This window comes from Vombatus ursinus, unplaced genomic scaffold (genome assembly GCF_900497805.2).
Source record: "Vombatus ursinus unplaced genomic scaffold, bare-nosed wombat genome assembly UNPS02014799.1, whole genome shotgun sequence".
Lineage (NCBI taxonomy): Eukaryota > Metazoa > Chordata > Mammalia > Diprotodontia > Vombatidae > Vombatus > Vombatus ursinus.
The window spans coordinates 23229792-23244868 of record NW_020954577.1 but is presented as its reverse complement, the minus strand read 5'-3'; the positions used below and the strand labels follow the sequence as shown (position 1 = coordinate 23244868).

At 37.5% G+C, this 15077-nt stretch overlaps 1 protein-coding gene across 4 annotated transcripts in view; it reads right to left on the bottom strand.

Annotated features, from left to right (window-relative positions):
* The window catches only part of ULK4 (unc-51 like kinase 4), a 636813-nt gene that overhangs the window by 577213 nt on the left and 44523 nt on the right, over positions 1–15077 (bottom strand). For all 4 annotated transcript variants that reach the window (XM_027872479.1, XM_027872481.1, XM_027872482.1 and 1 more), the window contains 6 exons: positions 9476–9591; positions 9236–9308; positions 7445–7538; positions 5922–6026; positions 3881–3941; positions 1128–1309 (listed from right to left, as the gene is read on the bottom strand). In XM_027872479.1, the coding sequence (XP_027728280.1) occupies positions 1128–1309; positions 3881–3941; positions 5922–6026; positions 7445–7538; positions 9236–9308; positions 9476–9591 (631 nt within the window). The remainder of the gene's footprint in view (positions 1–1127; positions 1310–3880; positions 3942–5921; positions 6027–7444; positions 7539–9235; positions 9309–9475; positions 9592–15077) is intronic.

Sequence of the window (15077 nt, the reverse complement as noted above, 5' to 3'; positions counted from 1 at the left end):
TTTCTTAGGGTTTTTTTGGTCTGTTTCCTTTGTAATGTGACTAATATGGAAATATGTTTTGCACGACTACACATGTGTAACCTATAGCAAATTGCTTGCCTTCTCAAAGAGGAAGGAGAGAAAGGAAAAAAGAGAATTTGGAACTCAATATTTTTAAAAATAGAATATTAAAATTGTTTTATATGTAACTGGAAAAAACAAAATATTTCAAAATTAATTAATTAAAGGGGGAAAAAAACAACTTTGAGGTACTAGCTTAAACCTATCACACTGGCAAAATCATTACAAGCAATGAAACTCAGTATCAGCTGGGTTGTGGAAAAACAGATGCACTCACTCATTGCTGATAGAATAGCAAATCTGTTCAATCTTTTTGTCCAGCCATCTGGCAGGACATAGTACAAGTTACAAAAATAGGCACGCTCTTCTACTCAATAATTACATCGTTAGCAATATATCTTGAGACTGTTATCCAAAGTGAAAAGACAAAAATACAAAAAAAAAACAAAAAACAAAAAACAAAAACAAAAACCCTAGCTATTCAAAGCTCTTGCGAGCAGCGTTATATGTTATTGCAAAAAACAAAAAACAAAACCGGAAGTAGCCTAAGTATCTAATAATAGGGTATGGTTTTGAAAAATCACAGAAATGTAATACAATAATGCAATTCAGATGAAAGAGATATGGGGAATAGATAAATCTGAAAATACCTTAAAAAGCACAACTAGAAGAAGGCAGTCTGTATTAAATACAATCACATGGAAAAAAAGTAAATGAGAATAAACAAACAAAGAATCCTGATGGTAACTTCGAGGAAGGAGCTGAAAGGGGGCTTTGATTCTTTATGCACTGAAACTGGTGCTGACAGGAGTGTTATATATGGAATATTGTACAGATGCATCTATGCATACATATGCACACAGTGAATAAACTCTGATGCTTCACTCTCTGACTGATGGTTTTTCATCAGTGACAGAATTTACACATTTTGACAGAATCCAAAGTCCTGTACTACCTTCCCTTTAGTTTCTAAAGTGGACTCTTATCGCTTGGCCCCTAATAGATGAACAGAGCACGTGGGCTGGGTGGCTATGGGGCTGGATCTCTCCCCTGCCCCGACCGCTTACCAACTGTGAGTGGATCAGCTTCGTGGCTACCTCCTTGTGGTTGGAGATGGTGCACAGGTAGTAAAGCAGATTGAGTTTGGCCCGCGAGGCTGCTGTGCTCTTCTCAGTGGTGTCCAGCTGGCAACAGACCTGTTGTAAAAACTCATGCCATTCTTGTTCCTTTAAAAATAGTAACTTCTCGGCTGGAAAAAAAAAAAAAAACAACCCAAGGCAAACAGCTGTTTTACAAGCGCACAACCTTCCATAACGAAAGGTGATTTCATAAAAGTGAGGGAGAGTGGCAGACTTCAGAACCTTTGCGTTTCACTTTCTTCCCTTTTCAGAGACATTCAGAGTAAAAGCTCAACAGACTTAACCGCATATTAGTGAGCAAAGATTAGCTGGAAATATTCAGTGGCAAACTGATAAATCATGTCGCTGATCAATCAAATTTTTCATATTACTGATAAATCAGTAACTACTACAAAAGTAAAAGTAGTCTGAGCCTCACACGGTCACAGCCCAAAAATAAAAGTGTGGAGCACTCCAACATCATAACTATGTGCAGGCTCACTTAACCTCTCTCAGCCTCGGTTTCCCAATCTGTAAAATGAAGATAACACAGATTGTTGAGAGGATCCAATAAGAGAATATAAATAAAGTTCTTTACAAACTTTAAAGAGATCTATATAAACATGAGTTATTCATACTATTATTTTAATTCTCTTTAAATGCCTCATCATGTTTTTACTTACGGATCTCCCATTCACTTCATCTGAACTTTATACATAAAAGGGAAAGGTAGATGTCTAAAGGACATTATCCTAGGTGGTGCAGCAGATAAAGCACTGGACCTGGAGTCAAGAAGACTTAAGTTCAAATTCATACACCCAGGAAACTGAGGCAGACAGAGATTATGTGACTTGCCCAGGGTCACATAACTAGCAATGATTGTGTGATTATATTATAATTACATAATAATTATTATTATCCTAAAACCTAATAATGATTATTATTATCCTTAAACCTAAAATAACTCTGGACACTAAGTAAAAAAAAAAAATCACATTCATGGCAGAACAGTTTACAGTCTGAAAGAGTAAATATTCATTGGTGACACAACCAAACTTGAAATAATGACCTAGGAAATAGCTAAGAACAAAACACATCTCATTCATTCAAGAGCAATGCTAAAATTTTTTCTTTTATTTTTTCCCTTCCATTAAGAAACTCTCACTGAAAGAAAATTACAGAACAATTAAAGAGCGTATCATCATCCGTAATACATCTAAATTGCAAGTGCTCTTCAATGCGGATTTTTCCGATCTGAGCACAGTGCCTGGCATACAGTTTTTGTTGCTGTTGTTTGTCGTATATTTTCAAAGCCAATGACATCACAAGATGATGTCTTGACTCGTGTGTGAATTGGATTTAAGTGAGGCTGAGTTGCACAAAATCGTCAGCCTCCCTCTCTATTCCAGAGTCATCAAAGTCCAGTGACAAAACAAAAGTCAGTGGCCTGGGACGCAGTGGACGACCTCAGCAACTTCCACGTCTGACTAAGCTCTAAATGCTCCACGGCACCTGTTTCAGCCATCTTCGTGGCTGGTAGTACAAACTGTTCTCATCCACCCATTCCACCAAGAGAAGTCTTTACATGCTTGGGGCAGACATACCCCTAATTCACTGATGGGTTTGTGGCCTGTTGTTTACCTCAGCCTGTTTTAGCCCATCTTCTGAGACAGTTTACGAAGGTGTGTGGCCACCGTGTATGCTACAGCTTCTTGGAGCCACAGGTAAAAGTCAGGTGAATCAGGTGGACACCAAAGGAGGATGAGCAGCCCTGAAAAGGGCTCAGCTGGGCCTCACACCAAAGGTGCTGGTCCTCCTTGAACAACCCATACACATCTGGTACACAGTAGGTACTTAATATTGACTTGTTGACTTTTTTTAAGAAGGAAAGTGAAGTGTGCTTAGAAAGTCATCAGGAGCAGCAAAAAGAGATTAGGAGCCCAGTAGCATTATTATATGAGTACAGGATGATGAAGAATGCTATCTACCTCCTGATAGAGAAGTGATGGATTACACAGGCAGAATGAGATGCATGGTTGTACGCAGCCAATATGGGGATCTGTTTTGCTTGACTATAAATATTTATTGTTTGGTTTTTCTTTTTTCCCATTGGCAAGAATGAGAGGAGGAAAAGATAAATTCTTGATCGTTTAAAAAAAACAAAGTTATTAAATTATTTAAATTATTAAAATAAAAAATTGAGTACAAATATAACAGGCAGACTGCCCACTCCCTCATTCTTGGGTAAAGACCAGAGCACAGACCTGGAGAGCAGTAACCACACCTCTCACAGAATAATACTTTGAAAGCACCAAAAACTTGCAGACCTCCAGAACTAGCTCTGAAAACAGCAGCACACAAAATACTATGTCGATTCTTTCCCTAGGAGGATTTACCTTTACCTGATTCCACGATAGGAGCAATTCTCTGCTCCATGCAGTTATTACCCTCTTGTATGGGATGGGAAATGGTCTAAGCCAGTTAGCTGGTATGATGATTAGGTTGGCTCCAAAAGGGAATTTAATTTTCTACATATGTGCTGTTTTTCCCCAGTAATACATAATGTAGATAGATGATCAAGCAATCAGAGTTTGGATGTATATGATCATAATTAGCAAAAATGGAAAGACACAAATTTTCACATAGAAAATGCTGCCACATTAAAACATATTTATCGTTTGGTAGCTATTCCAGGAACATACCTGTATATGCTGGTAAATGTAGCATTTTCACATCAAATCTAATGGGCAGTTGTTTCATTATCTGTGTTTAAAAAAAAAAAAGTTTTATTCAAAATTTTATGTGCGCTTAATATCCTGCTATCAAATAGGTAATAATGCAAAACATTCATTACAAATAAAAACAAATACTTTATGTACTGATTGAAATCATTAAGTAACTGACAAATCTGATAGAACATAAAGCTCCTTAAGTGTAGGAACTCTTCCGTTTTTTGTCTCTGTATATCCAGTGCCCAAGACTAGGCCTCATCCATGGCATGTGATTAACAAATTCTTGCTGATTAAATGACTGATTCAGTAACCTTTTATTAAAGACCTACTATGTGCAATATAACATTCTAGCAATTTGGAAGACATGGATAAGAACTAGCTGCTGCTGTCAAGAAGGTTAAAATCTATGCCCACAGTTGAAACTGGGCTCACAGACCACAGGATCATTTTTTTAGAGGCAGAAGGGACCTCAGAGGCCCCCAAATCCAACTCCCTCATTTTTCAGATGCAGAAATTGGGGTCCAGAGAGGTTCTGATTTTCTGCCACATCAAACAAGGTTATCTCTATTGTTACAGCTTCAAGGAATCTTCTATAATTTTCAAATACGCATGGGGAACGATTTGAAGGAAAAGGACAGTTATGGCAGTATCTGCTCTACCAAACCAAATGCTTTTTTTTTTTAAACGATAAGAACATTGAGATCTTGCATCTTCCACCTCTTTCAGTCAACTGTGTTATGATAAACATGCTTTCTACTGCGGAATATGGCTTAGGAAAACCTGCCTCTTTCAGTCTAATGACAGTACAAGGAGCAAGGGATTCATGATGTCCTCAATGTTTCTTTTTTTATTCTCTTTTACAATGTTATACAAAACACAAAAGAACGATGGTTGGTAAATAAGAATTTAACAAACTAAACAACTGTGTAATCTCATAAGGCCACACATGATGAATTTTCAAAATAATCACACCAACAATGATTCAAAAGTCATTGTTATAGGAGTTTCTCAGAAGCATGAAGGCAACATGCAAAATTCTTGATGGACAAGAACGATAATCCAACATATTTACAGGCACCATATTTTATATCGTGAATTAAGGGCTTCAAAGCTCTTTTCTTCACAACTGCCCTGTGAGGAACAAGATGCAGCAGCAGAAGCAGCAGCAACAATACCCATTTATTAGATGAGGAAACTGAGGCTTTGAGAGGTTAAATGACTTGCTCCTGGTCACACAGCTTATAAGTGTGTGTGAGAGAGAATGTGAACCCACATCTCTTGATTCCAATACTTTCACTCCTTCCACTAGACCAGGAAGAGGAAAGGAGGAGAGGTTTTCCAGGTAAGTGAAAGAGGTAAGTGAAAAAGTTATCGGAATTGGAAATGGAGTTTAAAAAAAAATCTTGAAAAAATAAGGTGTAGAGAGACAAGAAAAAGAAAAGAAATGACAGGAAACGAAGTGCAGGTGAAGAAGAAAAAAAATAAAAAAGATGGGAGGTAAACAGAAAAAGGCAATAGAGAGAAAGTAGAGCCTGTAGGAGTTTCACCTAGAGAGGAACAAAGACAGCACATGTGGCACATAGTAGGTGTTCAGCAAATGCCTGTTAATTGACTGAGGGATGATGAAGTGAAAGATGAACAGGATGACTAGATCTGAGTCAGAAAAGGGAATTCCGAGCAAAGAGACTGTGATATGCAGACTGGAAAGAAGGAAAAGATAAAGGTAAAAGACAGAGGAAAGAAAATTCACCAGAAAAATAATGAGGGGTAAAAAATATCAGAAAGGTAGAGTATATGAAATGAAGATTACACAAGACACTAGAAGACAGAACAGGAAACAAATTAGGAGGGGAGGAAGAGAAAGGGTTAGAAGCAAAAACCAGGGAAATGGAGGAAAAGTGCAAGAGAAATGCCACCAGAAAGCTGTTCATACCTAAGTCAAAACATATTTTGCCCAAAAATATATTGCAGGTTTCAGAACTCCCACAAAGATTTTTACATTTTTTCATACCTTTGGATTATCAATTATCGGGGTCACAATGAGGTCAGCATCAGTGTAGATGAGCTCCTTCATTTTGGACTCTATGTCCTGCTGAGATAAATACAGATTTCTCACCTGGAAAAAAAAAAAAAAACAATACTCAACTACCTTTTCTTTGACAAATCATTCAAATGGTTAAGTGAATCTGCGATCTCATTGCTTCGGGAGTTCCCTCTAATTTGACAAATTAAAATTAAAATTAAAAATAAAAAGATGTCTGTATTAATGTCACTTCAAGCAATATTATATTAATGCAAGTTTATAACAAACTAAACAATTTTTCCACATTCTGCAAACACTGTGAAGCAACGCTTTCCTTCTCTGGTATCACATAATGCTGAGAAGATAAAGACCAAAGCTTCAATGGAAGTGAACCCATGCTTAAATCCACTTCAAAGGCCTATACAGAAAGCTGGATTTTCCACTGTCAGAACAGTAATATAGCTCACCCAGTTAGACTTTTCTCAGTCAGCTCTTTCCCTGCTAACCGTAAGTCATAAATCAGGTTAGCAATTTCAAAATTAGCCAAAATGTTAATCCCAACATCATGAGGAGGGGAAGTTTCTGACACTACAAGGTCCCCAAAAGAAAGCTACCAGTACTAGTCCTCGGAGGAAGACCTGGTTTCTGGCTCCAACTTTGCCACTATCTGTGGCAAATCCCAAGTCACTTCTCCTCTCTGGTTTCGGCTCACTCTTCTTCAAATGAGAGAAGACTAAATGACCTCCAAGGTTTCTTCAAGTGCTAATATTCTACGATCACAGCACACCTAAATGTTTAAATATACTCCAGTGACCTGAAGTTTGGCTTTTTTATTATTTCCTGACTTAAAATAAAGGACCCTGTCTCTGAGAACCTGGTCTGTTACTGCTTAGTTACACACGGTCTTCACTACACAAATGATCTTCTTGTACGTCTCCTCACTGATCACACGCTGAAGAAGCGAAGGCTGTAAATCTCCTCTTAGCATATGGTAGAATGGATTCAACTTCTGGATATGAATAATCATCTATTGTTACGCGTACTAGTGCGGTTAGATGTGATTAACTTTTATTTCAATGATACCGAGTCGATTTAAGTAAAGTGGATCTTATTAACTCCATTTTTACACTGAGTTATTTTTTAAAATCCATTTCATGAGTTACCAGATTTTTAATATGAAAAAAATTAACAACTTTCCATAACTGATACTTAAAACAATTATAACTATAATTATGAAATAAAGATACAACTAACCTGTTACTTTGAAAAACACACCAGTCCATTCTTTTTCTAAGGCTATTTGAATTAACTCATTAGGCTTTCACATTTAGATGTTTATGTAGTAACAGTATGTTTGCCAAAAGAACAATGATTACGACTTAATTTCACAATCTGTACACCAAGACAGAATCTAACCATTGTAAATTAATACAAATAGTTCTAAAATCTTATTCATTTGCCTAGATTTTGTGTCTCTGGGGGGGAGTTTCTTTCCCTCCTTTAAAGCTCACCTCTGTTGAAGGAGAAGTCTGCAGGGCTGGTTGATGGGTCACAACATCAGAATGGCCCCCCACTGCAGTGCTGGTTCTAGGAGTAGGGCGAGAACTGAAAAAGAAACACCAATCCCAACTATTGAGTCAGATTTTATAACACTGGCGTTCTATTTTTAAAACAGTTCAGAACCCAAAATTCATAAAAGATCATTCTTAGGTCATTAGATTCCAACCCGAGGGCAAAGTTAATTCATAAGCTTTATGAATGGCCTATCTTTATTTGTTTCAATCTGGTCTGCTGTTACTAACTAGTTACACCTACTACGCGTGTGGCTCACACACACACACACAAACACACACACACACACAGAGCAAACTAAAGACAGTGGGAATCAACAATACATCAATTTAATTAGTCTGGCTTTATCCAATATGTCGCCAAGGCTTGTCACTTTACCTTTGAAACACTTTACATGTACATGTACCAGAGTAGTCACAAAATCCCAGGCCCTCTGAGAATCTCTCTACATCTCACCCAAAAAGCAGTCACCCAGCCTCTGCCTGGAGAGCTCTGGTGAGGAGCGTCCACAAGCCTCCCAAGGCAACCTCCAAACCATGCCATTCCTCTAAACAACCCCACTTCTGATGAGATCACTAAGTCCAAACATGCCTCTTTGCCACTTCTGCCCACTGTTCCTACTTCTGTCCTCTAGGGCCAAGCAGAACAAGCTGAATGTCCCTTTCTAACCTCAGCCCTTCCAATGCTTGAAGGACCCTCCTAACCTCCCCACCAAAACTCATCTCTAGACTAACCTTTTTGAGTTTGCTCATGTTAACTCCCCTTCTAAAAGCCCTCAGTAGCTCCCCACTGCTTATCAAATAATACACAGAAACCCGAGCCTCACATTCAGCATCCTCTCTGACCTGGCCCTATCCCACCACGCCAAAATTATTTCACTCACCTTCACCTACACTTTGCTCAAGCAAAACTACCCGTTTCCAACTAGATTTGGGGCCTTTGTGAACTTTGTGCAAAGCTCAGGTCTACAAAGAATTCCCCCTCATCAATCTCTAACTACTAACATCATTATTCTCTTTCAAGGACCAGTACAAAATAAATAAGGAATGCCACGAGAAATTCTATACTTCTTCTACCAAGGCCTTTTTTGATGACACCAGATAGAAGTGATATTTCAGGACATTTGTGGGTTCTCTCTTATACACTTAGTAATTTCCTAGCTCACACTGTGGAGATGCACTGGTACATCTGTAGATAGCATCATTCTCTTAATAGATTACGAACCTCTTAAAGGCAAAAACTGTCTGCTGTTTTTCACCTTTCTATTGCTAGCATCTAGCACAAGGCCTTGCCCACAGAAGGTACATGCTGTGAATTAGTAGGTGAATGTTTGTGAATTAAAGAATGAAGACAAAATTAAACTGCACAATACTCCTTGGCCATATAAAGAAATATAAGCCAACATATGAAAAAACCCACAACTTAGTCTTCCATGCATGGCCCAAGTCCATAGAAAAGCAACTTCTGCAGCCTTAAATCACTGTCTTACAAACAGGGAGAATGATTTCATTTGGCAAAAAAATAAAATAAAATAAGAAAAAAAAAGCATGTTTCAATTAGCGTTTGCTTATAATTTTGAATATAAAATTAGACGCACAGGATTTAGTTCATGTATAAGCCTCTAAACCATTTTTATAATAAGAACTGTATGGAGTACTTAGGCACCATGAGTCATAAATAAGCATATTTTATTTCCATCAAATTTTTTTCTGCTTTTTCATTTTACATACCTGAGAAGAAATATAGATTCATTCAACTGACCATTTCCAAGAGCACTCTTGGGCCGCAACTCAGCTGGATTTTCTGCGACAAGAAAGCAACCTATTATTAATACTCATAAAGGACCAACAACAACAGAAAAATCATGAATAAAGCACATCGCTACCATTTCAAGGACATCCTGCCTCGGAAATGAGGCACATTTAGCAATTGCAATCTTAGAGGAGTTTATGCATATAAAAAAATCTTACCTAGTTTAAAAGACTTGTTAAATTGTTGGCTGATATTCAGCCCTGTGGTCTGTACATTCTCCTTGTTTTTCAACAGCTCTTCACACTCTTCAGGTAAGGAATACTCCATGATTTTTCTGCTTGTCAACAAAAGAAACCAGTTTATAATCCATAATACAACTCTTTTTAGAACAGTCTATATAGAGAACCAGTTTGGAAAAGGGCATAACTAGTGGCATAACCATGAGCAAGTCCCATCTTTTCTCTGAGCCTCAATTTCTTCATCTGTACAATGAAAGTTTTGGTCTTGAAGAAGCCAAGGAATCCCTGAGGTCTAACATTTTATGATTCTATATGATTATACTCAATATCTTAGCAAAGTGATGAATTCAGGGGGGGAAATCTTGTTAAATATTGTAAATGATTCAGAGCAAGTATTTTAATTGAATAAAGTTACTATATACGTATGTGTGCGTGCATGTGTATATTTGCGTACACAGGTGTGTATGTGTTGGTTGGTCGTTCGTCCTTTGTTTTTGAAGAGGACCAATGATATCAAGAGGGTGATGCCTTGACTTGCACATGAATTGGATTTAAGTGAGGCAGAGCTGCACAAAGTCATCAGCCTCATTCTTCCAGAGTCATGTGTGCATGTGTAGACATGGTGCTTATATAGAGATGTTGAGATATATGTATGTATATATACATATATACACATACAATACACACACATGTATACATACATACCATATACACACACAGATATTCAGAGAATTAAGGGGTGTGTATATATACTTACATACATATGCATACATACACACACACACTCTCTCTCTCTCTCTCTCTCTCTCTCAATAATGTGGCACCAGGGGTAAGCTCTAAATATTTCCTTAAGAAATCACACGTATTATGATCATTAGGAGACTCTTTCTTACAAGACACTCAAAGGTCAAAGGATCAGGGATCATAGCTCTAGAATAAGAAAGGGCCTCTGTGGCCATCGAGGCTAAACTTCTCACTTTTGTAAATTAGGAAACTGAGGCCCAGAGAAGTTAAATGATTTGCCCAAAGTTCGGATGGCCAGTAAGTAGAAAAATAAGGCAATGATTCCTCTTTATATTCTATAAAAAAAAAAAACAAAATCAAGTCTCAATAATAAGGAATACAAAAATTACCTTTATTCACAATGGGATAAAAACAAGGCTAAAATGGCTCCTAGTATTTAGTACAATGTTCTAACCACAACAAATGTTCTAACCACATTGAAAAAATATGAAATCAATTAAATATGGAATACTTTTAACATAAAAGTAAAAATAAATCTCACTGACAGCTCATGTCAGAACATTCTTAAACATGAGATCTCAATCTCTAATTACATCAAAGAAATACTGCCACAAATGCTGAATATTAAAAAAAAAATCTCAATCATACTAAACTAAGTCCTTGCAAATAACCAATCCTAAAATATCTTTAAGCCAAAGTAAACATACTTTAAAAGGAGTCTTCCTAACTTACTCTTTCCTTTTCTCTTCTCTGCTAAAATGGACAGTACATCACAAGGTAAGACAATGCATAAAGACCACAGGCAACATTATGGCAGCCTCAACTACACAATTATCTAATTGAGAAAAGCCAAGATAGATAATATGATAGTGGCAAAATAATTTGTGGCAAATAAAAAAAAAGGCATTTTAATCACAGCTTTCATAAGAAAGCAAAAATTAATGGTAGCTGCCATCACACCCTGAATGAAATTCCATAGACAAAAATAAAATTGCACTGTGATTTCTAAAGCTATTATATTAATGTACTCACAAAACCTCCTACTATGGCTAGAACTTTAAATTGTTAATCAATAGGTATTGTAAGTTTGTAATCCCAGAGGAAATGTCAGTTTAAAGCCATAATCCAGTCGTCAACCTACCTAAAGATATTAGACATGATTCTTAAATTCTAATCAGTTTAATTAGTACAACATAGACTTAACAAATACTGAAATAAAACGTTTTCATCATAACTTAATAACAAACACTTGTGGTGAAACTTGTCATATCAACCCCATGTTCCAATTCAGGCATGAGTCCTAACTTAAAAGTGCAGAGCACTAAATTCACTCATTCACTCACTCAATACTCAGTTCCTGGGCAGCCACATAGAGCATTTATCCTAAGTATTACTGACACATAGAGTTAACAAAGGAATTATTACTAATGTCAAAAAGTTTAGAATATAATTCAGGATACAAGGGTACTGAAAAAATTAAAAAACACAAGCGAGCGCATGCATGATGATGTATAACAACGTAAACGTCCCTCCTCAGGGCTAATAGAATACAAAAAACAGAAGTGTCTGGGGCAGGGTGTTGTTAGGGAAGACCTCTAGGAAGTGAGTTTTTAAACTTTTTTAAATCAAGTGATGACTTTAGCAACAAAGGAAATGAGAGAGGGTTTCAAACAGAAGTGAAGGCAAGGAGACATGGACATGAGGCCCATATGTAGATGGCATCAAAGAGATGAACTAATAAAGCAGGCAGTGTTATACTGGGAAATGATGGATGAGTGTACGATCACAGGAAGAAATCAAACCAAAAGCAGCCCATTTTCGAAATAGTCATACTAATAAAGGGAAGCAATGGTATGGCTAACCAGTCCCAAAAAGTGTAAAATATCTATCACTACCACTCCTCCCCACCAAAAAAAAATACATACTGGGCTTTGGATTATGTAACATGATTTTTTTTTTTTGTAGAAGGTTTTAAAATAGAATCTCATTTCTAGAAGACAATCCAGCCCTTCCTTTCCATTCCCATGGTCACTGTATAAGGCCTTCTCTACATCTTGCCAAATCTACTGTAGTATCCCCCTTAACCAATCTCCCTACCTCTGTATTCCCCTTCTTTCAATACATCCCACAGACCATTGCCAGATTAATTTTCCTAAAGTACAACATAAATTGTGTCACTCTATTACCCCCAAACCTTCAATGGCTCCTACTACCTACCAAATTAAGTACAAACACCTTAGCCTATCTGCAAGATCCTTCATGTTCTGTCCCAATCTACTACATTCTAGCCAAATCCAGTCACTGTTGTCCAGGCAGACCCTATGATCCTACATCTTTATTCACAATGGTAGAGTGTAAACATCACTGGATTTGGAATCAGGAGAAATCTAGCTTCAAATCTCACCTTACTCACTCGTTAGTTCTATGACCAAGGACTATTTGCCATTAGCATCTCTCAGCCAGTTTCCTCATTTGAAAATGGGGATTATGATACCTCTAGTACTTACCTCCCCATCTTATTAGGAGTATACTGGGGACTGCATATACTACAGGAAGATCAAATGAGATAGTTTATATAAAGAATTTTCTTCACAAATCTTAAAACATTTATTATTATTATTATTATTCTACTTGAAATGTCCTTCTACTCCACCTACACTTCTTAAAATACTATCGAGGGCGAAGCCGAGATGGCAGAGTAAAAGCAGTGACTTGGTTGAGCTCTCCCCTAAACCCCTCCAAATACCTGTAAAAAAAAAAGGCTCTAATTAAATTCTAGAGCATCAGAATCCACAAAAAGACAGTGAAACAAATTTCCAGCCCAAGACAACCTGGATGGTTGACTGGAAAGATCTATCGCGCTAGACTGGGAGAGAAATGCAGTTCAGTGTGTGTTTGCAGTCAAAGACCAGGCCTCAGCAAACCTGGAGCAGGCCTCAGGAACTGAATCACGGGAAGCTGTGGTGGTTCCCAGATGTGTTAACTCACAATCGCCAAAGACAACTTAGAAGGTCAATAGGAAAAGTCTGTGACCATGGTGAGAAAGAAACTCTGTTGCAGTCTCGTCCTGGCACAGCCCTGGGGTGGCAGTTGCTTCCGGAGCTTCAGGTCCACAGACTGAAGGGGAATCGAGTGGCTGATCAAAGGGAGATTGCAGGGATCTCTTTGCTGGTGCTGAGGCAGGATTCTCTTGCTCTGCCTGTGCTTGGATCTGGGTCACAGTTCTGGGTAGCAGTGCTGTGGCAAGGAGGAGCACTGGCATGGTAGAGCTGGTGGTGGCAGTGGAGAGGGAATCTTCCTCACAGTCCCAAGGCAGAAAAGAGTGCTTGTGGTCACTCAGAGACCACAGCACAGGCCAGGAAAGGAGTAAACACCTCACCCTTGATCATACCACCTTGGAAGAACTGAAAATTTACAGGTCCCTAGAAGTAGCTCTGAAAACAGCTGCACAAAACCCTGAAGTTTGGGACAGTACATTCTCTACACTGGAAGTAGACCCCTACCTTAACAAAGAGTTTAAAACTTAAGTAATTGGCTGGGATCATGAGCAAACTGCAAAAAAAAAAAAAAAAAAAAAAAAAAAAAAAAGGCAGCCCACAGAATCTTTCTTTGGTGACAAAGAAGATCAAAACATACAACTAGAAGAAGACAACAAAGCCAAAGCTCCTACATCCAAAGCCTCCAAGAAAAGTATGAATCAGTCCCAGGCCTTGGAAGAGCTCAAAAGGGATTTTGAGAAGCAAGTAAGAGAAGTAGAGGAAAAACTCAGAGTGATGCAAGAAAATCATGAAAAACAAGTCAACAGCTTGCTAAAGGTGACCCCAAAATAACTGAAGAAAATAACACCTTAAAAAATAACCTAACCCAAATGGCAAAAGAGGTCCAAAAAGTCAATGAGGAGAAGAATGCCCTAAAAAGCAAAATTGGCCAAATGGAAAAGGAAGTCCAAAAGATTACTGAAGAAAATACTTCCTTAAAAATTAGAATAGAGCAATTGGAAGCTAGTGACTTTATGAGAAATCAAGACCCTGTAAAACAAATCCAAAAGAATGAAAAATTAGAAAACAATGTGAAATATCTCATTGGAAAAACAACTGACCTGGAAAATAGATCCAGGAGAGAGAATTTAAAAATTATTGGACTATCTGAAAGCCATGATCAAAAAAAGAGCCTAGACATCATCTTTCAAGAAATTATCCAGGAAAATTATCCTGATATTTTAGAACCAGAGGGCAAAATAAAAATTGAAAGAATCTACCAATCTCCTCCTGAAAGAAATCCCCAAAGGAAAACTCCTAGGAATATTGTAGACAAATTCCAGAGTTCCCAGGTCAAGGAGAAAATATTACAAGCAGCCAGAAAGGAACAATTCAAGTATTGTGGAAACACAATCAGGATAACGCAAGATTTAGCTGCTTCTACATTAAGGGACCACAGGGCATGGAATATAATATTCCGGAGAGCAAAGGAGATAGGATTACAACCAAGAATCACCTACCCAGCAAAACTGAGTATAATCCTGCAGGGGAAAAAAATGGTCATTCAGTGAAATAGAGGACTTTCAAGCATTCTTGATGAAAAGACCAGAGTTGAATAGAAAATCTGATTTTCAAATGCAAGACTCAAGTGGAACATGAAGAGAGAAACAGGAAAGAGAAAATCATAACAGACTTATTAAGGTTGAACTGTTTACATTCCTGCATAGAAAGATGATATTTGTAACTCATGAGACCTTTGTCAGTATTAGGGTAGTTGGAGGGGAAAAAAATTATATGTACGTATATATAGATATAGATAGATAGATAGATAGATAGATAGATAGATAGATAGATAGATA